This window comes from Ptychodera flava, chromosome 11, assembly GCF_041260155.1.
Source record: "Ptychodera flava strain L36383 chromosome 11, AS_Pfla_20210202, whole genome shotgun sequence".
Classification (NCBI taxonomy): domain Eukaryota; kingdom Metazoa; phylum Hemichordata; class Enteropneusta; family Ptychoderidae; genus Ptychodera; species Ptychodera flava.
In genome coordinates this window covers 25367909-25384835 of record NC_091938.1, presented here as the reverse complement: position 1 = coordinate 25384835, position 16927 = coordinate 25367909, and the positions used below count along the sequence as shown (strand labels likewise).

Below are 16927 nucleotides of genomic sequence, written 5' to 3'. Positions count from 1 at the left end.
ATCAAAAATGCGAAAAATTACCCAAAAAATACAAACATGAAATATTCACCACAATGTTAACAAATCTAACAGAAGCCAACCCTAGGATCATGCATACCAAGTTTCAAAGCAATTGGAAACACAATTTCGGAGTAGAATATTTTTCTACCAACAATGGGAAATATTGCCCCAAAAATACAACTATACTAATTTCACCACGATTAGAACAAATTTAACTAAAGTCACCATAAAGAACCTGCATACCAAGTTTCAACCAAATCTGGCATGTGGTCACAGAGTTTGAGCAATTTGCTGGATTTCCCTTTTCAATTTATTTGCATATTTTTGACACTGACATGTTCATTTGAACATATTCACATCTCCACCCCGGGGTGCACCTGCAAATACTAAGATGGTAGGTGCTGCGGTTTAGGGGTTTTTGATGTGGACACACACACATACTTACATGCATACAGATGCCACCGACTTACCATATAAGCTCTCTTTGGTATATACACATACCAAATGTGAGCTTAAAAATTGCCAAAAATATACAAATACACAAATTTTGACAAATTTTCACAAAGGTTACCCTAAGTAGTGTGCCTTTTAAATATCAAAGCAATAGGACCAGTTCTTTTGGAAAAGAAGCTTGGAATGTGACAAGTTGATAGATGCCGTTGCCATCACACTACCACCTGTGTGATAGGCTCCGCCTCACAGACAGCAGAGCTAACAACTGAATCACACAAAGCTATCTGAAATGAAGCCATTCTAGGGAGGATGTGAACCAAATGTCAAAGTTATCGAATCAGAACTTTCCAATTGTGTTTTTTATTTACAAAACAGTGCATAGTCACTGACAACAAATATATTTACATATCTAGACATTAGAAAAATCTATTATACAGACACATTTTTACATGTGCATTAGATAGGTACAATAATCAAATCTATCAGACATAAGAATGCGATGATCAACTTGACATTATCTGTAAATTTTTAATGTATTTTTTGTTGTTTTGTGCTGTCTGAAAAAGACAGTTACAGTTAATTTTAAAAATTCAAGGACTTTCATTAGCCTCTTCACCCTAAATCCAAGTAAACAGGTCTACAATCATCATTGACAACCATGGATTTTGGCTAAACCATGATGGTGAAACGGGTTAAAACAGCAATGTACACTTGCTGCAGGCATGAACCAAGTGCCAGGACATCAGGACAAGTTGCCAGTGAGGGCGCCATTCTTACAGCCACTGCTTGTTTAAACTTTGAGTCTAGACTGCCATAAGGGCAGCCTCTCAGAGGTTCTTGTGGTATGGGTTCTGTGATCCATATACTAGATGCGCAAGTGTCTACACTCAGAATTCACAAAACGTTGACAAATCAGGGAAAACTTTGCATGACCATGGTACACCAGCTGGCAAAGGATACTGCAACAAATACTTTGAAACGGTAGTCCAGTTATTCAGTACTTGCCAACTGTTATCAGATGATAAGGTACAAATCCCAAAACAGAAATCATAAATTGATGTAACTACTTTCCATTACGTATATCCATTGGGGTTTTTGTGTGCAAACTAAAATATTCAATTGTAAGACCATAGTGGCATGTTTTCAAAATAATGGTTACATAAAATGAACCGACGTTTTAACGCATGGTCTATGCAAAGACATTCTAAAAATATAAACTTTACAAAGTGTAATTAAAAACACAATCATCTACTGCTTAGGTCATTGCATCACATAAACACTGCACTGGCTATGCAAAAAATAAATAAATCTGTCAAATAAATTATAATGTGCATATTATACAGATATAGGTCCTTTGTATGAATTATATCATTACGGTAAATTATAATACATTCATGTATTGCCTGTGATAAGCTTGTGCACATTAGGATAATGATCATAAATAGTGTGACAACTGCACAACATAAACTGTGTGAAAATATTTTTGGCACTTCAAAATATTTAAATGTTTACTTCATAATTTCTATTTCCTTATTCATTTTTTTTCTGCTTATTTCAATCGGAACATACATATATAGATTTCATTCCACAATGTGGGATTTTGTGACAATACGAGTTGTATACACATGAAAAACATTAAAATGTTTTTAATACACAAATTTAAAAAAAAGCATTCTCATTGGCTCGCATAATGGAAGTCCTACTGACAGGGCTGTTTGCCAGCCAATCAGAGAACATCTTCATTATACATTGAGAAATCTTGCACATATATGCACAGAACCTTGACTTGATGCTGTGACTGTAAACACACGTTATCTCAGTCTGGCTATTTCTTTGATTTCTTCCCTGGCTTTGATGAGACTGAATTTTTGGGCGTCTTTGACCTTAAAAGATGAGACTGGGGTAGTGATATGGAGCCTTTTTGACTGTTCTGAAAAGACAGAAATGACAAAATTCATTTAAATTATGTGCATTTAGCATGAGCAAGGAATTGGAACCATTGTATCTTTCATAGTACAGGTACATTAGATTGTACACAACAAAATGTATCCATCCATTCATACATAGATAAGCAAATTATATCTGCAAACATATACATACTAATCTATGTGTTTGTAAACAGTCCATTCAATGAAGATTTTAATAAAACTAAAATATTTTTCAATTTTAGACTTCAAAAGCTTTCCTCTGTCTGACTCTAGATATATATTGTGAGTGAGTATACCTGGAATAGCTCTACTCTCACTCTGTTGTCTCTCTGTCTGTCCGTGTCCGTCTGTCTGTCTGTCTGTCTCTCTATCTATGTATCTATCTATGTATCTATCTATGTATCTATCTATCTATCTATCTATCTATCTATCTATCTATCTATCTATCTATCTATCTAGGCTATGTCTGTCTGTCTAATTATCTATCATCTATCTATCTATCATGCATCTAGCAATCCTCAGACATGAAACTTAAATTAGATGCATGAAACCTAAGTAACAGATATAATTACTTTGTACTTGAAGTAATTTGTGTAATTATGGATAGATAGATAGATAGATAGATAGATAGATAGATACTGTAGATAGATAGATAGATAGATACCATAGATAGATAGATAGATAGACAGACAGACAGAGATGGACACAGGAAGACAGACAACAGAGAGAGAGTTGAGCTATTCGAGATATATAAACACATAATATATATATATCTACAGACAGAGGAAAGCTTGTGAAGTCTAAAATTGAAAAATATTATAGCTTCATTAAAATCTTCATTTTATAGACATTTTACACACATATAGACGTGTTATTATTAAAAATTATATCTATCTATCTATCTATCTATCTATCTATCTATCTATATTCTATCTATCTATCTATCTATCTATCTATCTATCTATATTCTATCTATCTATCTATCTATCTATCTATCTATCTATCTATCTATCTATCTATCTATATATATATATATATATATATACATACGCACCCACACATACACACAGTGCATGTATAATTGCATAGATAGATCAATAGATAGATTGAAGAATATAACTTTAATGCTATACTTTTGCATTGAACAGTTTAATTTCCTGAGAAGATATCAATATGCTTGGGCACTAACTACACACTGTCACAAACACACATAAATTTGTGTCTGTATGTAAGACCCACATAATTTAAATGGTTCATTCAAAGACAATTATAATCTTTTAATCGTTACAATTGTTTCGAAATGATTATCCATAGTTCGCGTTTACGCAAAAATCGTGTGTATTTACGCATTGAAATTGACTCTCCACGCATTTTTTTCTTTGTTATGCGTTTTCTATATGCAAAGGATAACACCGAAAGCACTCCCCACGACTGAGCTTAGGCGACAATCAGACGAAATTTGTTGCAACACATTTCTGTCCATCACTCATTTTGGGTGGAAAGTTTTGGATTCTCTGGGCGTTGTCTGAAAAATCGGCATCGTAGTCCACACGTTATCACGTTAGGCACGTTATCATGTCAGCTGTGCCTATGAATTACGTTGCTAATTTTCAGGCGAGTGATAGTTTCTGAAAGTGAGTGATTGACAGAAATGTTGCGAGAAATTATATAAATGCAAACCGTGCACAATCATCGCGTCTCGCTGTTCCCAAATTTTGATAAAGCACACATGCAGCATGGCGTCGAAGCAGACAAATCTGTTTTCTTTCAACTTTGCTCTACGAGTCCGTGAAAAAAATGATTCATCGGTAGAGCTCGTCGGAATCCCGATAAATTTTGAACACTGCAGAAGTGTCTGGATGGTAACTGGTCATTCAGGCACCAAGTCGTTTCGGCCCAAGTCGTTTCGGCCTCTCAATTTCCGGCCCCAAGTCACTTTGGCACCGCAACCCAAGACGTTTCGGCATCTGTATTTCGATTTATTTTTTCAAACTATTTAGTAATTGACTGATCCGTCATATTCGTAAGCGTGACCTTTGCGTTCTGACCAGTACTTTATGTGCATTTTGTGTGAATTTTGCCGTGCTGTTTCGTCACCGCTTTCAAACTTTTGCTGTGTCGGCGGCTGTTGATATCGATAAACTTGTGTCACAGATTTCAAAATGATACGAAGTTTTTTTCTTACGGTCACTTCCCATGTTCTCACAAAGATTAAAGCATGTACGTGAATGTTAGTTGACACTATACTTTTTAGTACTTTGATTTGTAACATTACGCTCCAGCACTAGTTCCCACAGGTAGCCTTCAGTGGTGCCGAAACGTCTTGGGTTGCAGTGCCGAAACGACTTGGGGACTGATGTTGGAAGGCCAAAACGTCTTGGGCCGAAACGACTTGGTGCCGAAACGTCCACAAACCGTCTGGATAAGCTGCCATAACTCTAACTTTTGGGTTGCCCGATGTGTTTTGACGATCGCATGTATACCCTTCGCTGTTACGTTTCAACATTGTTCAAGTTGTTCCTTAAACTGTTTTCATTAAAATAATGTTACATCGTACAATCTGAATATGTAGTGTAGGTTTATTCAACGGCACATTGTATTTTGCAGTCAGTTTTTTCATCAATCGAGTGCGGAAGTGAAATTACGCACTCAAATCCAGCCATTACGCAATTTTAGCAGACTAATGCGTATGCCGTACGCGAGGAGCTCTACTTACCCGCTTTTCAGTTCTCATTTTGGCTGTTAGAAATGCAGTGGCATCAGAATCTCTTGTAGAGAGCTCGTCTTCTAATCTTTGAAGTTTTTCAGTGTCATCTTCATGCTGTGAACAAGATGACAATCAAGAACTGCCGATTTGGTTTTGACTTAAAATACGCTTGTGTTCTACTAGTAGTTTTTTCATGCACAATGTGACTGATTTGGTCACCATAACTAAGGAACTTGAGATGTTCCATTCACGGCAGTGAACCATTATAAAATTCTCATTTTCAGAAGTGAATGTTGACCTAGGAATCTCAGTCTAGCTAAAATCAGATGTGGACATGTTACTTTGTTCGTAATTTAAGTCTGTGAATAATACAATTTCTTTAAAACACACTATTGAGTATGGCCACTCACTGTCTCACATTGCAAACACAACTGCAAAAAAAATTCATGACTATAAATTCAATCTCATGTGACCTACATCATATTCCCGGCTACTCCCAGTACATGATTTGACCTCTGAACCTAGAATGTCAGCTCAACCAACCATGATAATCGAATACCAGAGTTTTGAATTTGATCAGCAAAAACATGGAACTTACATCTTACATATACAACATTATGTAAAACAAAAATGTTGGTCAATTTATTGCCACAATAAGGTTCAGAGGGTGGAAGACCAGAGTGTTTGTCAACAGTGTGCCCTCTAGAGGCAACTGAATGTATCCCAGACTCAAGTGTATTTTCTTTAACTTGAGAAATGTTTCACACATTACATATACTAGTGTGACTGACTTCCAGAAATTTTGAAAAATTCCCAACCCAGCGCAAAAAATCCAGTAATCTTTAAACTTTGAGTAAACACTCTCTATCAAAGAGACTTGGTGACTTTAAACAGCACAAGCACAATATGCTTACCATTGTCTGGTGTTGTTTTCCACAACTACAGCTGGAATCACACCTGGATTCACTCGGAGTCCTGCACACTTCCATGTCAGAATGACTATCACACATTTGATAGTAGCCTTCATACCAAATCTCAAAGTCTGTTCAAAATCAAACACATAGAATACAGAAAATGAAAAATCAGTATTTGTCACGTGATACTAAACGTACTGATGGGTCATTCAGACATATCAAATGAAAATTGATCATAACAAACATTTAATATGGCATGATTTGACTTTAGTAAAAGGCTTTTGAATTTTCTGTTAATGACTCTTTGGTGCATTACAGTGGTATTTCCGTCCAGCAAAAGCTCAGTTAAAAATCTAACCACAATGTCTTCCTCCTATATTACACCGTTTTCTATAATCACAGTAACAATCCTTCTCTATTAATACTTAGCAACACTTACCATTGACAAGTTTTTCCCTGCACTGGTTCACCTGTTTCTGACAGTACTCAATTTCAACTTTTATTTTCTGCAAGTCTTCGTAATCAGCCCTGTACGACATTTTCAAGTCCCTCAGTTTTTTCATCAGCAAATACTCTTCCTCTTCGATAATCTCCTCATTTTCATCGGCAAATTCACCTTGGATATTCAAAAAATCAGATCATGAAAAAAATAGAATACAATTTCCTATGATGAACATGCAGATTTTTCTACTAGAATTGGTTTGATTGATTCCCATGACCCTTTCCACACTATGGTTTGGTCCTAACCCATTGTTATCAATAGTGATTGTGGACCTGTCTACAGGCAATAAGGGGTGAACAGGTTAAATGATCCAACAACAGCTCTTCCCTTACAGAACATTCAGCACTTGAATCACAGTATATTTTCCGGTCTTTGACATTCTCCTGAATAGATTACCTCTTTCAAGTCTTTCCTTTCTTGACTTTTCAAGGTTCAACTTCGTCTCGTCAATCGCTCGTTTTGTGGCGTTAATCATCTTGGCTAGATATCGGTATTCCGTCTTCTTTGAATAAAGAATTTCTGAAAAATGAGAAGGGAATGGTCAAAGATCAAAACAGAAACTTCACACGTGTTTCACAAAAGTTTATACCTGATGATGGAAAAATACTATCAAGGATTTTATTGTAATTAAGTGATTAATAAAATGACAAAAAAGGTCCAGACACCGGCTCCTAGTACAGCAAGTGAAGACATGTACAACTTTTGTGTGATTGATGATTTTGCAGTGAGTTCAGACTTGATCCATCTAGATTCTAATTCAAACTTCTGAACTCATGCCAAGCTAGAAACGTGGATACCTCCATGTTCAGAAGTCTGACCCATGGCAAAAGTTAATTCGTGACAAATCTGGTAAATATGTTGAGTCGTCTATATTCAATGTTGGGTATTCTGGGACAAGACACAATGAAGAAAAAATTGTTCAAAGGCTATATCTGTAGAAATTCAGCTGAGTGCTTTCTGGCTTGAGGCAATTACAGAATTTGCCTGCACACATTTTCAAAAGACAGACATACAGTATATAAAAGTTTTGTGAAGAAATAAGACTGAACTAATGAAAATGCATGTGAAAGGGTGATCATGAACTTGTACTTTACAAATAATCTGATGATAGTGGAGCTACCAGTCCATATTTTTCAAACAATACACGTAAAAGTAATATTATGGAACCAACAGGTATGTGGATCTCCTTGCTATTAAAATGTCCTTATTTTGTTATTGTCAAATGGGATAACAAGTAGAGAGAACAAAAGAAAGCCTAAGTAGGCAGATAAATAGGTTATAAAGTCCATTTGAGCTAACACAAAGATACTCTTCTCTATAATACAACAGGACTGACATAAGAAACTTTAAAAGAATTCAACAAAACAAAACACAATTGATTAGCATGTTAAGAAAAACAGACAATTTAATTAAGCTAGGTAGTGTATGCCTTGAAATTTTAAGTTTCCATTTTTTGCTCAAACTTTCCTAAATTGTTGAAACCATTCTCTTTCATAATCAAGAATAAAAATTTGGGATCACTGTGCAAAGTGTGGTATTAAAAAACAAATGACATAAAATTTACTGATATTTGCAATTTCAAAATGGCCGCCATACCTCTACATGGGAAGATAAAGTTTTTTGTTTTCAGCAAAACAATATGGTTGAAGCTGTATTTTCTCCACAAGCTTCAAAATGAATCCACTGAAGAGGGCAGCGCAGAGCAGTGAAGTATTGTGAAAATTTGACCTTCTGAAAACCTGTCCCCTGGGTGCGTTCTACTTTAGTGCAAAATTACCTTAGGTAAAATGTGCCTTTGGGACAGATAATATTCGGACTCCCAAACTTTTCCAATTTCCTTTCTGATGTACCACTTGTGGGGGCTCATTTTAAAGCTCTAGGAGTGAGAAACATTTTTAATGTCACAGTTTTTTGAAAATTGAAAATTTTATTTTTCCCCATAGGTTTAACACAGAGATGGTGGCCATTTTGAATCGTAAATATTGGTAAATGTCAGGTAATCTGTTTCTCTTGTACAAAAATTTTCACAGTAATTACCGCTGATTTTTATTGTTGATTTGTAGGAGAATGGTTGAACGTTTCATTGAGGAAAGATTGAACAAAAGTTTAAGTATTTCACTTTCAAGGCACATGCCACCTTAAGGGGTCAACTTTGCCTGCACAGAAAAAAGACTAATCCTCTTTCAGACAAGACGACATTTAACCCTTAATCATAATGGTCTGGACCAGACATGTTGTTTTTAACCATAACTTTAGACCTCAGTACAGGAAAATGGGGTGGAAAGGTTAGTCTGTGCTTGTGGCTTTGGGCAAATCTGGAATGTTGTATTAGGTTCTGATTACCAATGAAATTTCAGTCTAGACTACACCATACAAGTTCCACATGATTGTGATATATGCTTTATACACGGTAATCCACTTAATTTTTTTTAATAAGGAGATTGGATTATAGTAGTACTCTATATATAAAATTCCACAATACAATGTACTTTGAACTTGAGTGTGTTATGATAATGCCACTTTTTAGAGTATTTTGGATACTTTTGTTCTCTTCAACAAATTCACATGGCCAATTTGAGGATTACGTCTCTGTTCTACAATTCAGGCATGGTGAGTTTGCTGGAGGAAATGTTTAAGAGATGCTGTAGACTACCGGTACTAAGAGAAGACTGCCTTGCCATTTATAGAGAATGCCTACAGCATAGATTTCATTGGTCAGCTTATATTTATGCGTGACAATAATAGTCTGCCTTGGTAACCAAAAAGACCAGTGTTTTTGGATTGTTTACCAGTATAACTGACAGTACTATATGAAAGCAAAATAAAAGGAATGAGCCACATATGTGTGGCATCCACTAGTATGAGCAGTCGCTAGTCATATTTCAAAATCTATCAAAGGAAATACTTTAAGAAGACTAAGTCAAAGCAAACAATGTGCTGAATCATTCTTTTTGTAAGGGATAGGGCAGATTTCAATCGTAGATTTGTTACTAAATATTGAATCATACAAAAAAACATTGGCTGCTGCTGAAGGAAATTTGGACAAATTTGTCTATTTTTGCAATATTGTAGGATTTATAGTAGTATTGACTGTTCTACTTCAGAGTTCTAGCTTGTGTTCAGAACCTTTGACATTTGATTTTTGCTGGTGTCCATCACATTGGCGGTTACAAAGTACTACATATGTCTGTCTTGTATGCACAATTTCAGACAGTCCTGTTAAAATTGCATGACAAATATTTGTTTTTGCATCCTGTATTAACTAACTGTATTTGCATTTTGGGCATTAAGCCCTCATTGTCAATGATGTCCCCTGTTGACAGAGAGAACAAAATTTAAAACATAACCTTTAACCCCTGACCCCATGGTAACCTGTGACATCATGCAGAGATTTTCATCCAAAAAAAACCCCCCCCCCCCAAAGATTGCAAAGGGCCAACTGGAGTAAAATAATATATAATATTAATAATAATTTTCCATCATTTGCAAATATTCATGGAGGAGCACATTTCTTGTCAACATTATTCAGCAACCCTTTCACCCTTGTCCCTGTATAGAGTACTGCTAACCCCACAATATTACACAGCACAGCCATGGTTTTACCCAATTCCACTGTTTTCTTTGGCAAAGTTGGACCTCTTCACAGGGAAATGGGGATGAAAGCATTAAAAACAATGGGAATACGGTACACAAAACTCTGGTACGGAATTGAAAGAGCCAAACAATTAATGTAATCATGGGTTTTCCCATGAGAATTGCCAACTTGAGCATAAGCTAGTACCAATTTGCTGTCCGGAGAAGTGTAACACATTTAAGACAAATCTCCAATTCTAATAATCTCCAATTTTATCATATTCTCCATGACATTTTAAGGTTAAAGTGTAGAAGTCAGAACTCCCAATGAAAAAACTCAAACCAAATACTCACCTTTATTATCCATAAAGATCTTATTTATTTCATGTCCCTTCCCACGTTTGAAATCCTCAAAGGCTTGACTTCTTGACAGCGGGGAACTGGACCTCTCTGAGAAAGAAATACTGAATTCACTCTCCCTTCCCGACTCAGTTCTGAAGCTTGACATTGGAGATCCGCAATGCGATCGTGAAGAAAGCAGTCCGCTGGCCCGTCTTGGTGGGTGTAAGAAATTATCGTCACTTGCCATCTTTTCCACAGGGAGTCTTGAGTAGTTTGGGGGACTGTCTTCAAAGTCTACAAATTTTTCAGTTCTGTGTGAGAAATGTAGAAGTACGAATGACAGACAATTGCAAGGTAACCAGCTTTGTTTGCAGCCTGGTCGTGTTGGCCGAGAGAGTGACAGACCACTGGAATGTTTGAAAGAAGCTGACTAACTTTGGCTTACTGCCAGACTATTATTACTACTTTGTTCAGCGTGATATCACTCATTGAGTCACTATATTTTTTTATAATTGCGCTTCACAACACATTGCACAAAAAGACATAATTTCATAAAATTTGTGTAGCATTCTGGACAAAAATGGACAGCAAACAGCGCTATAAAAACATATCTATCATGAAGATTATTATGACTCAAGTACAGTTTGCATTTTTCCCCTGAAAGTCAATGTATAGTGCTTTCTTTCCTGAACAAATACACCCATATAATATGATATGATCAGTATGCTGCCTTGTTGAGAGCTGTCAGTAGATGGAAACAAGATTGTTGTGACAATGCTCCAGAGAATAAGAAATACATCATTCAAATAATAAATGTAGCAGAATTGGGTCATCAACATCCTTTCAATGACTTCCACGCTGTCTGCTCTTTTTTAGTGTCGTTAGGGGGGCAGGGAGTTGGAACACACTGGTTAACTTTGAGCACTGGCGAGTTCAGTCCCAGGCTCCTGTCACCACATTGAGTTTCCCTACAGTTATAAACCAAACGGAGTGTGCCCACCTTTTCACAGCTATGACTTGGAGAAAAGTATTACGCAAAGGTTTTGTTTCAGTCAGAACAGCAGAAGGTGGTACTGAATTATGCCCCTTTGAACGATTAATTGATTTAGCAATTACACAGGGGTTGGTTTTCAATTTTGTACATTTAAAAGTGCTCGGTATTACAGTACTTTACCAATTTTGCCCTCGACAGCAAAGAAGAGTTGGGAATATAAATAATGGTGTTAAAATTCCAGATTCAATATTAACGAATTCTTTATAATATTGTCTAAAACAACGACGGAAATGGGGCACGTGTTGGCAATTTACCATACACCCCACGTTACGCGCAGTATATTAAAGTGCGCAAAAATAAACAAACACTAAAAAGTTTATAAGCTTGTCTTCATACTGTCTAGCCTGACAATTTTCCAGTGTTATTTGTCAGTTACTATGTAGTAGTGAAAACTTGGCACTTTAAGAAAATACAACGCTAAACTTACCTCGGCGGCGCAAAGTTTACATCTTGCTAATAACTTGGCAACTTACGTGTCATGTCACGAACCGCTCGTAAAATTACGTGGAATTGGCATTGAAATTTTACGGACCGGATAGTGGAGACAGAGGAGGTTTCGGAAAGTTCACACCAACACTGACAGCGCCCTCATACGAGGCCAGGATATGAGTTTTCAACTACGTCACTTCCTTCATTTGTTACCCCGAAGAAACAATATGGTAGGTGTATTTCGTCAGCTCCGTAAAAAATTTGTTTAAATCCCACCATGTAGACAATTGAAAGGTTGTTAACAGCTTCGCTCATTAGTTTTAGTATACACGACACAATCGGTTATGTACAAAAATTGTTTTGATGCTCATTTTCGAAACGGTAGAAGGACTTCCGCGTGTGCTACCCTCTTCCGTAGTGCCACATCAGCGGACGCGTCGTTGTGTGTAGATTAGGTCAATGCACGGTGCTGCTAGCTACATGGTCGTTTAATCGTATGGTATCGTTTCGGGAAGCCCTTCACAACAACACGAAATCATGTCCTCTATGCCTCATTTGTACTCAAATTGAACGTCCACATGGCATATTTAGTTTCTACGGCATAAGAACGCCACTCCGTACGCCGCAATATGTTCGTCATTGTATTTAAATAAGTTGGCAAGCTTTCCACACTTGGCTGTTAAGCACAGTACAAGTTAATTAAGCCACCTAGTGTCTTGCATGAGTTAAAATGTTTTGTATACTAATTTTCGGGCAAAAGTTATCATGTCGCTATTTACTCTCAACACTGTAGCCCGGACCAGCAGCAAGCAGTACATCCGTCGGAGGGGGACGCTCCCCAAGCAAAGCAGTGTCACCGAGGTCAGGAGGTACACAAGTAAGACAAAGGTAAGGCCAGACTTTCAGCGTGTCTAATCACAGATGCTTGATTGAGATTCTTTCTTAGGAATTTCAAAAGAAAATGGCATATATTTGTTACAATTATTATCAACAGTTTGGTGAATGTCTTTTTAGAGTTTTGTTTTGTACTGGCAAAAAAGCCCAAACTTGACTGTGCTGCTAGCCTGATACATGTTAACACTATACCCTCTACTGTCTATGCATGGAGGTAGTAGATGGTCTATGCTATAACTATCTAGCTCCAGATACTGATTATATATTTAGATAAAAGAAAGAATGAAATGGTGTCATCGTTACTTGTGTATCTATGACTGATAGTTTGCTCTATGTACAAATGCCCTAAAGTCTGCCTATTGAAACAGTCATCATGAATTTCGTATGTGTGTGTCCCTTATGCTAAACACCCTGATGGTAATTATCCAAATGTTGACCAACTGTGACTGCCATTGTCCAGGTTCATCATTGTGGGAGACATGGACAGTGGTTCATTGAAATCTTATACATTTAACATCACAATGAATAAATACATCATCAGGAATAGTGATAAAGCCCCAGTAATGAGTTTTTCAAGTTCTGAATTTTCACCAGTAAATCCAGGCTAATCATATACATACCATACACTATGATACAAAATCAAACTGAAAGTGATATGTTCAACTGTACTGATCTGCTCATAATGTGGGTCATTTTAACATGGGATGTCTTTATGTAGACTTTTTGGTTCTAGTAAGACTTTACAAGGGTCTATGGTTGTAGCAGTATAGGATAGCTCAGTTTTGTATACATGGGGATTTCTCTATTCTTCTGTGTAACTTTCCAAACAACACAAATGTTATTTTTCATTGTTTTAGCATGTTTGTATTCTATTACTTTCAATAACTTTTCTGGGTCTTATGTTATCATGCTGTACAACTCTACGGGGATTGATGAGTTAATGAAAAAATAATTTTACCTTCAACTGAGCAAAAGCTTGTCGAGAAAAACTCAATGAAAGAAGTAACTCTATGAAAGAACTGGCATTTAAATATCATTTCACAATGTCTTTTAGTGTTAACAGATGCTGGTCCCTTTTTGGTGCAAATTGCAATTTTCATTCAAAGCAATTTGCATTGCCTGAAAATTGTCAATACGAATGCAAAGAGTGACACTGAACTCATATTTTATGAACTACTGGTGCAAATATTTAGACTTTCAACCCTGCTCTAAATGTCACAGTTATGCATCCATTGGATTCAAACTCACAACCTGTAATACCAACTCATCATGCAGAAGATCACTTAACTCACATCCATCTCTCAATGAATGTGGCTCAATTACCAAGCAAGGCAGATTGTCCCTAAACCAATTTGTTTCTGTTCGTCTGTACACTGTAAGGTTGACTTTACAGAATTTCTCAATTCTACCCAACGAGTTTAGAAATCTTAAAAGTGGAAGCATTTTGGAACTATATTGTTATGATTTTGTGAATGATGACTTCTGAGACCATAGCCGCACATTGTCAATACTAATATGCTTTCCATCGTCGTTTCAGGAAAACAGGTGGTGGAGGGGGTGCCCCTAAAACCAGAGCTGCTGGTGGTGGAGGCGGTGGTGGTATGTGGAGATTCTACACAGAAGATTCACCAGGTGTTAAGATGTAAGAACAATGTTAATGTTATTACCAGTATCCAGGGTGTATTTTTTCAATATTAATCAGTTGTGGTCGATGAAGGGACTTTAACAAGTGATGTCTGTTTGCAAAATAATCGCTGATGAGTTTATTGTAGTGATGTTTGACCAAGATGAAACCCATCTGATATTGCACCAAGTTCTTCAGAGTGAACACGTGAAAAATTCATCCTGGTAAATCTTCCATATTTTTAATGAACAGCACTGCCTAGAAAGCAGTGTTCATATGATCTAAGAAATACACTTTCCCCGATATGGTACCACCTTACATTTAAGTTTATGCATGTTTTGTTTGTACTGTAATCACATGGTTTCATGTCTACTGCGTGCCATAAAACATTGTAGTAAAGAATGCAGAAAGAAGTGATGCAGGGTTTCCAAACCATGTTTGTAATTTCCCAAAATCTTACAATCTGCCTTTGCCTTGTTAATTACAGAGGTCCCGTGCCAGTCTTGGTAATGAGTTTGCTCTTCATTGCGTCTGTATTTATGCTACACATCTGGGGCAAGTACTCAAGATCGTAGGACCTGAACTTGACAATCACAACGATGATGACATTGGATCATGGATCAACTGTACGACAAAAGCTATGCGCACCACTGAATTGTGAACTTTTTAAGTTTTGAAGTAAAACAAAAAATGAAAGAGAAACTTTAAATGTATTTGTTATTTTACTGCAAATTGCAGAAGGGTAAAATGGAATAAATTCATTTTAGAAAAAAACACGGGTGATTTGCATTTCTCTTGATGATAGTTGATTGGTCGTAGTGAAAGACTAAATTTTGCATCAAACCATGATATCACTCCTGCCCTATCCCATGTTTTGCTTTGATATGTCCTCAAGTTTAGTATTAAACAGACATGAATATTTCTTTGCATCCAAGTTCTAAGTGTTACTTGTAATGTTATTAATGAAAAGCCACTTAACAACCATAGTCACTGACTAATAGAAAGAACATGAAATATCTCACTCTGCGTGACAAGGTACTTCAATTCATAGTAATTATGCTGTCCACGCTTCTGGAATATTTTGCCAAAAACTTGAGAGATGCAACAGAGACCAACTTTACGTCTTTGTGGAAATGAAAACTGGATTTCTTTGTTCTATGTAGTGCTACTTGATGTCCTCCTTTTCTCTTTCAATCAAGCGCTTTTGTTCACACTGTGCAGGTAGTATGTAGGCTACAAAATTTGAAGCTATTGGATCAGTCAAATGATTGCCAATGGAAATATGTTGCATTAATTACTAATGTGTGGAGTCTTGGAAGCTGTTAGCCAATTGGTTGACTGAAATTGTATTATTTACTGACGGCCAATAATCAGGTAAAGAGAAGCTTGTTATGCTGACTGTAATGACAATCTATCAATCAGATATAACCTTTGAGTCGCTGTACATATGCAAGTAAACCAGATAGTCAAGTGCATAATTTTACACAATGATGTGTACTGTGCTTAGGAATTTCCACAAGAGTATGTGCAGACCACAGGGTGATCTGGAATGGCCATTCACAAGCTGTTCTCGAGGTTTATTAGATGTACCATTGCTCTCAGAATTGGTACATAGAGGGCGCTACGAAGGTTAGACTGAATGTCAACAATGGAGGCAAGTAGTGTTCAAAGTACATAATACTTTGAGGGCCTTTGATCTGGCACATTTGTTGTTTTGCAAACTTGAGCAAGCAATATAAAAGCTGTGCATTTGGGATAACTGGGGGGGGGGGGGGGGGGGGGGGGGCAAAGTTCATCCATTGGTGATATGAGTAAATACACACCCAACATATTTCTTTGAACTACATGGCATTTTAATACATCATAACATACAGGAAGAAAAAAGGACACATTTCCTTAGGTATACAAAAACTACAGAGTTGCTTTGTGGCATAAATTGATAAGCAGGCTTCAGAAATAACTTAGTGTAAAAAAAATAACTTTTACCGCAAAGAGCAATTTCATTGTTACATCAAAACCATAGTGTATGGCTTGGAAAGACAAGGCATTGTGTTGTGCTAAATGTATTCTGTAAGAAATCACTGGTGACTTTTTAATTTTACTGGTACAATATCGTCTTGTGAATTGTTGCAATCAATTGCAATCTCCATACTGACCTATATGTTGCCCTACAGGGCATGCTATTGGTTGTAAAATTCATGCACCTATTGCAGGATAAAGAAACTGACCAATCACAGCCAACCTTGTCAGACTTCTACTGGCTGCTCCACTCTTCCTTGAAAAGTAGTTAGACCTTGCCAACTTAAAGTTTATGGGATGACACAAAAGCACAGAGCTGTAGATATTCAGGTTTCTAGGGCCACAGCATATGTTTTGTGAATTAGAGGCATTCTGGTCAAAGTTATTCAAAGGGACAAAGTCGGCCATTTTTCATGAATTTTGTTTGATACCAGATACTTTTTATATTGTTTTACATGTTAAAAGATAATGAATGGGTGACCCATGCA

At 36.7% G+C, this 16927-nt stretch overlaps 2 protein-coding genes across 3 annotated transcripts; one reads left to right on the top strand and one right to left on the bottom strand.

The window, feature by feature from the left end:
• Nucleotides 1-948: 948 nt before the first annotated feature.
• On the bottom strand, nucleotides 949-12054 carry LOC139143917 (kinesin-like protein KIF9). Of its 2 annotated transcripts, none has more exons than XM_070714526.1 (7): nucleotides 11947-12054; nucleotides 10432-10730; nucleotides 6901-7023; nucleotides 6442-6618; nucleotides 6003-6130; nucleotides 5098-5202; nucleotides 949-2383 (listed from the first exon to the last, which is right to left on the bottom strand). In XM_070714526.1, exons 2-7 carry the CDS (start codon nucleotides 10664-10666, stop codon nucleotides 2279-2281), a joined length of 873 nt encoding a protein of 290 aa, XP_070570627.1. In that variant the 5' UTR covers nucleotides 10667-10730; nucleotides 11947-12054; the 3' UTR covers nucleotides 949-2278. The 2 variants fall into 2 exon arrangements, with proteins under 2 accessions (XP_070570627.1, XP_070570626.1); XM_070714525.1 differs by having other exon boundaries at nucleotides 11901-12040.
• On the top strand, nucleotides 12019-15129 carry LOC139143918 (protein transport protein Sec61 subunit beta-like). Its single transcript, XM_070714527.1, has 4 exons — nucleotides 12019-12132; nucleotides 12696-12790; nucleotides 14334-14438; nucleotides 14908-15129. Exons 1-4 carry the CDS (start codon nucleotides 12079-12081, stop codon nucleotides 14993-14995), a joined length of 342 nt encoding a protein of 113 aa, XP_070570628.1. The 5' UTR covers nucleotides 12019-12078; the 3' UTR covers nucleotides 14996-15129.
• The last annotated feature ends 1798 nt before the right edge of the window (nucleotides 15130-16927 follow it).

Excerpts from the sequence above, each read along its gene's own strand:
- LOC139143917 (XM_070714526.1), bottom strand. The coding sequence starts at position 10,666 with ATGGCAAGTGACGATAATTTCTTACACCCACCAAGACGGGCCAGCGGA. Across the intron at positions 6,131-6,441 it reads CAGGGAAAAACTTGTCAATG|ACTTTGAGATTTGGTATGAA; the intron begins GTAAGTGTTGCT and ends GATTTTGAACAG. Across the intron at positions 5,203-6,002 it reads GAAAACAACACCAGACAATG|CATGAAGATGACACTGAAAA; the intron begins GTAAGCATATTG and ends TCTTGTTCACAG.
- LOC139143918 (XM_070714527.1), top strand. The coding sequence starts at position 12,079 with ATGAGTTTTCAACTACGTCACTTCCTTCATTTGTTACCCCGAAGAAAC. Across the intron at positions 12,133-12,695 it reads TACCCCGAAGAAACAATATG|CCCGGACCAGCAGCAAGCAG; the intron begins GTAGGTGTATTT and ends TCAACACTGTAG. Across the intron at positions 14,439-14,907 it reads GATTCACCAGGTGTTAAGAT|AGGTCCCGTGCCAGTCTTGG; the intron begins GTAAGAACAATG and ends TGTTAATTACAG.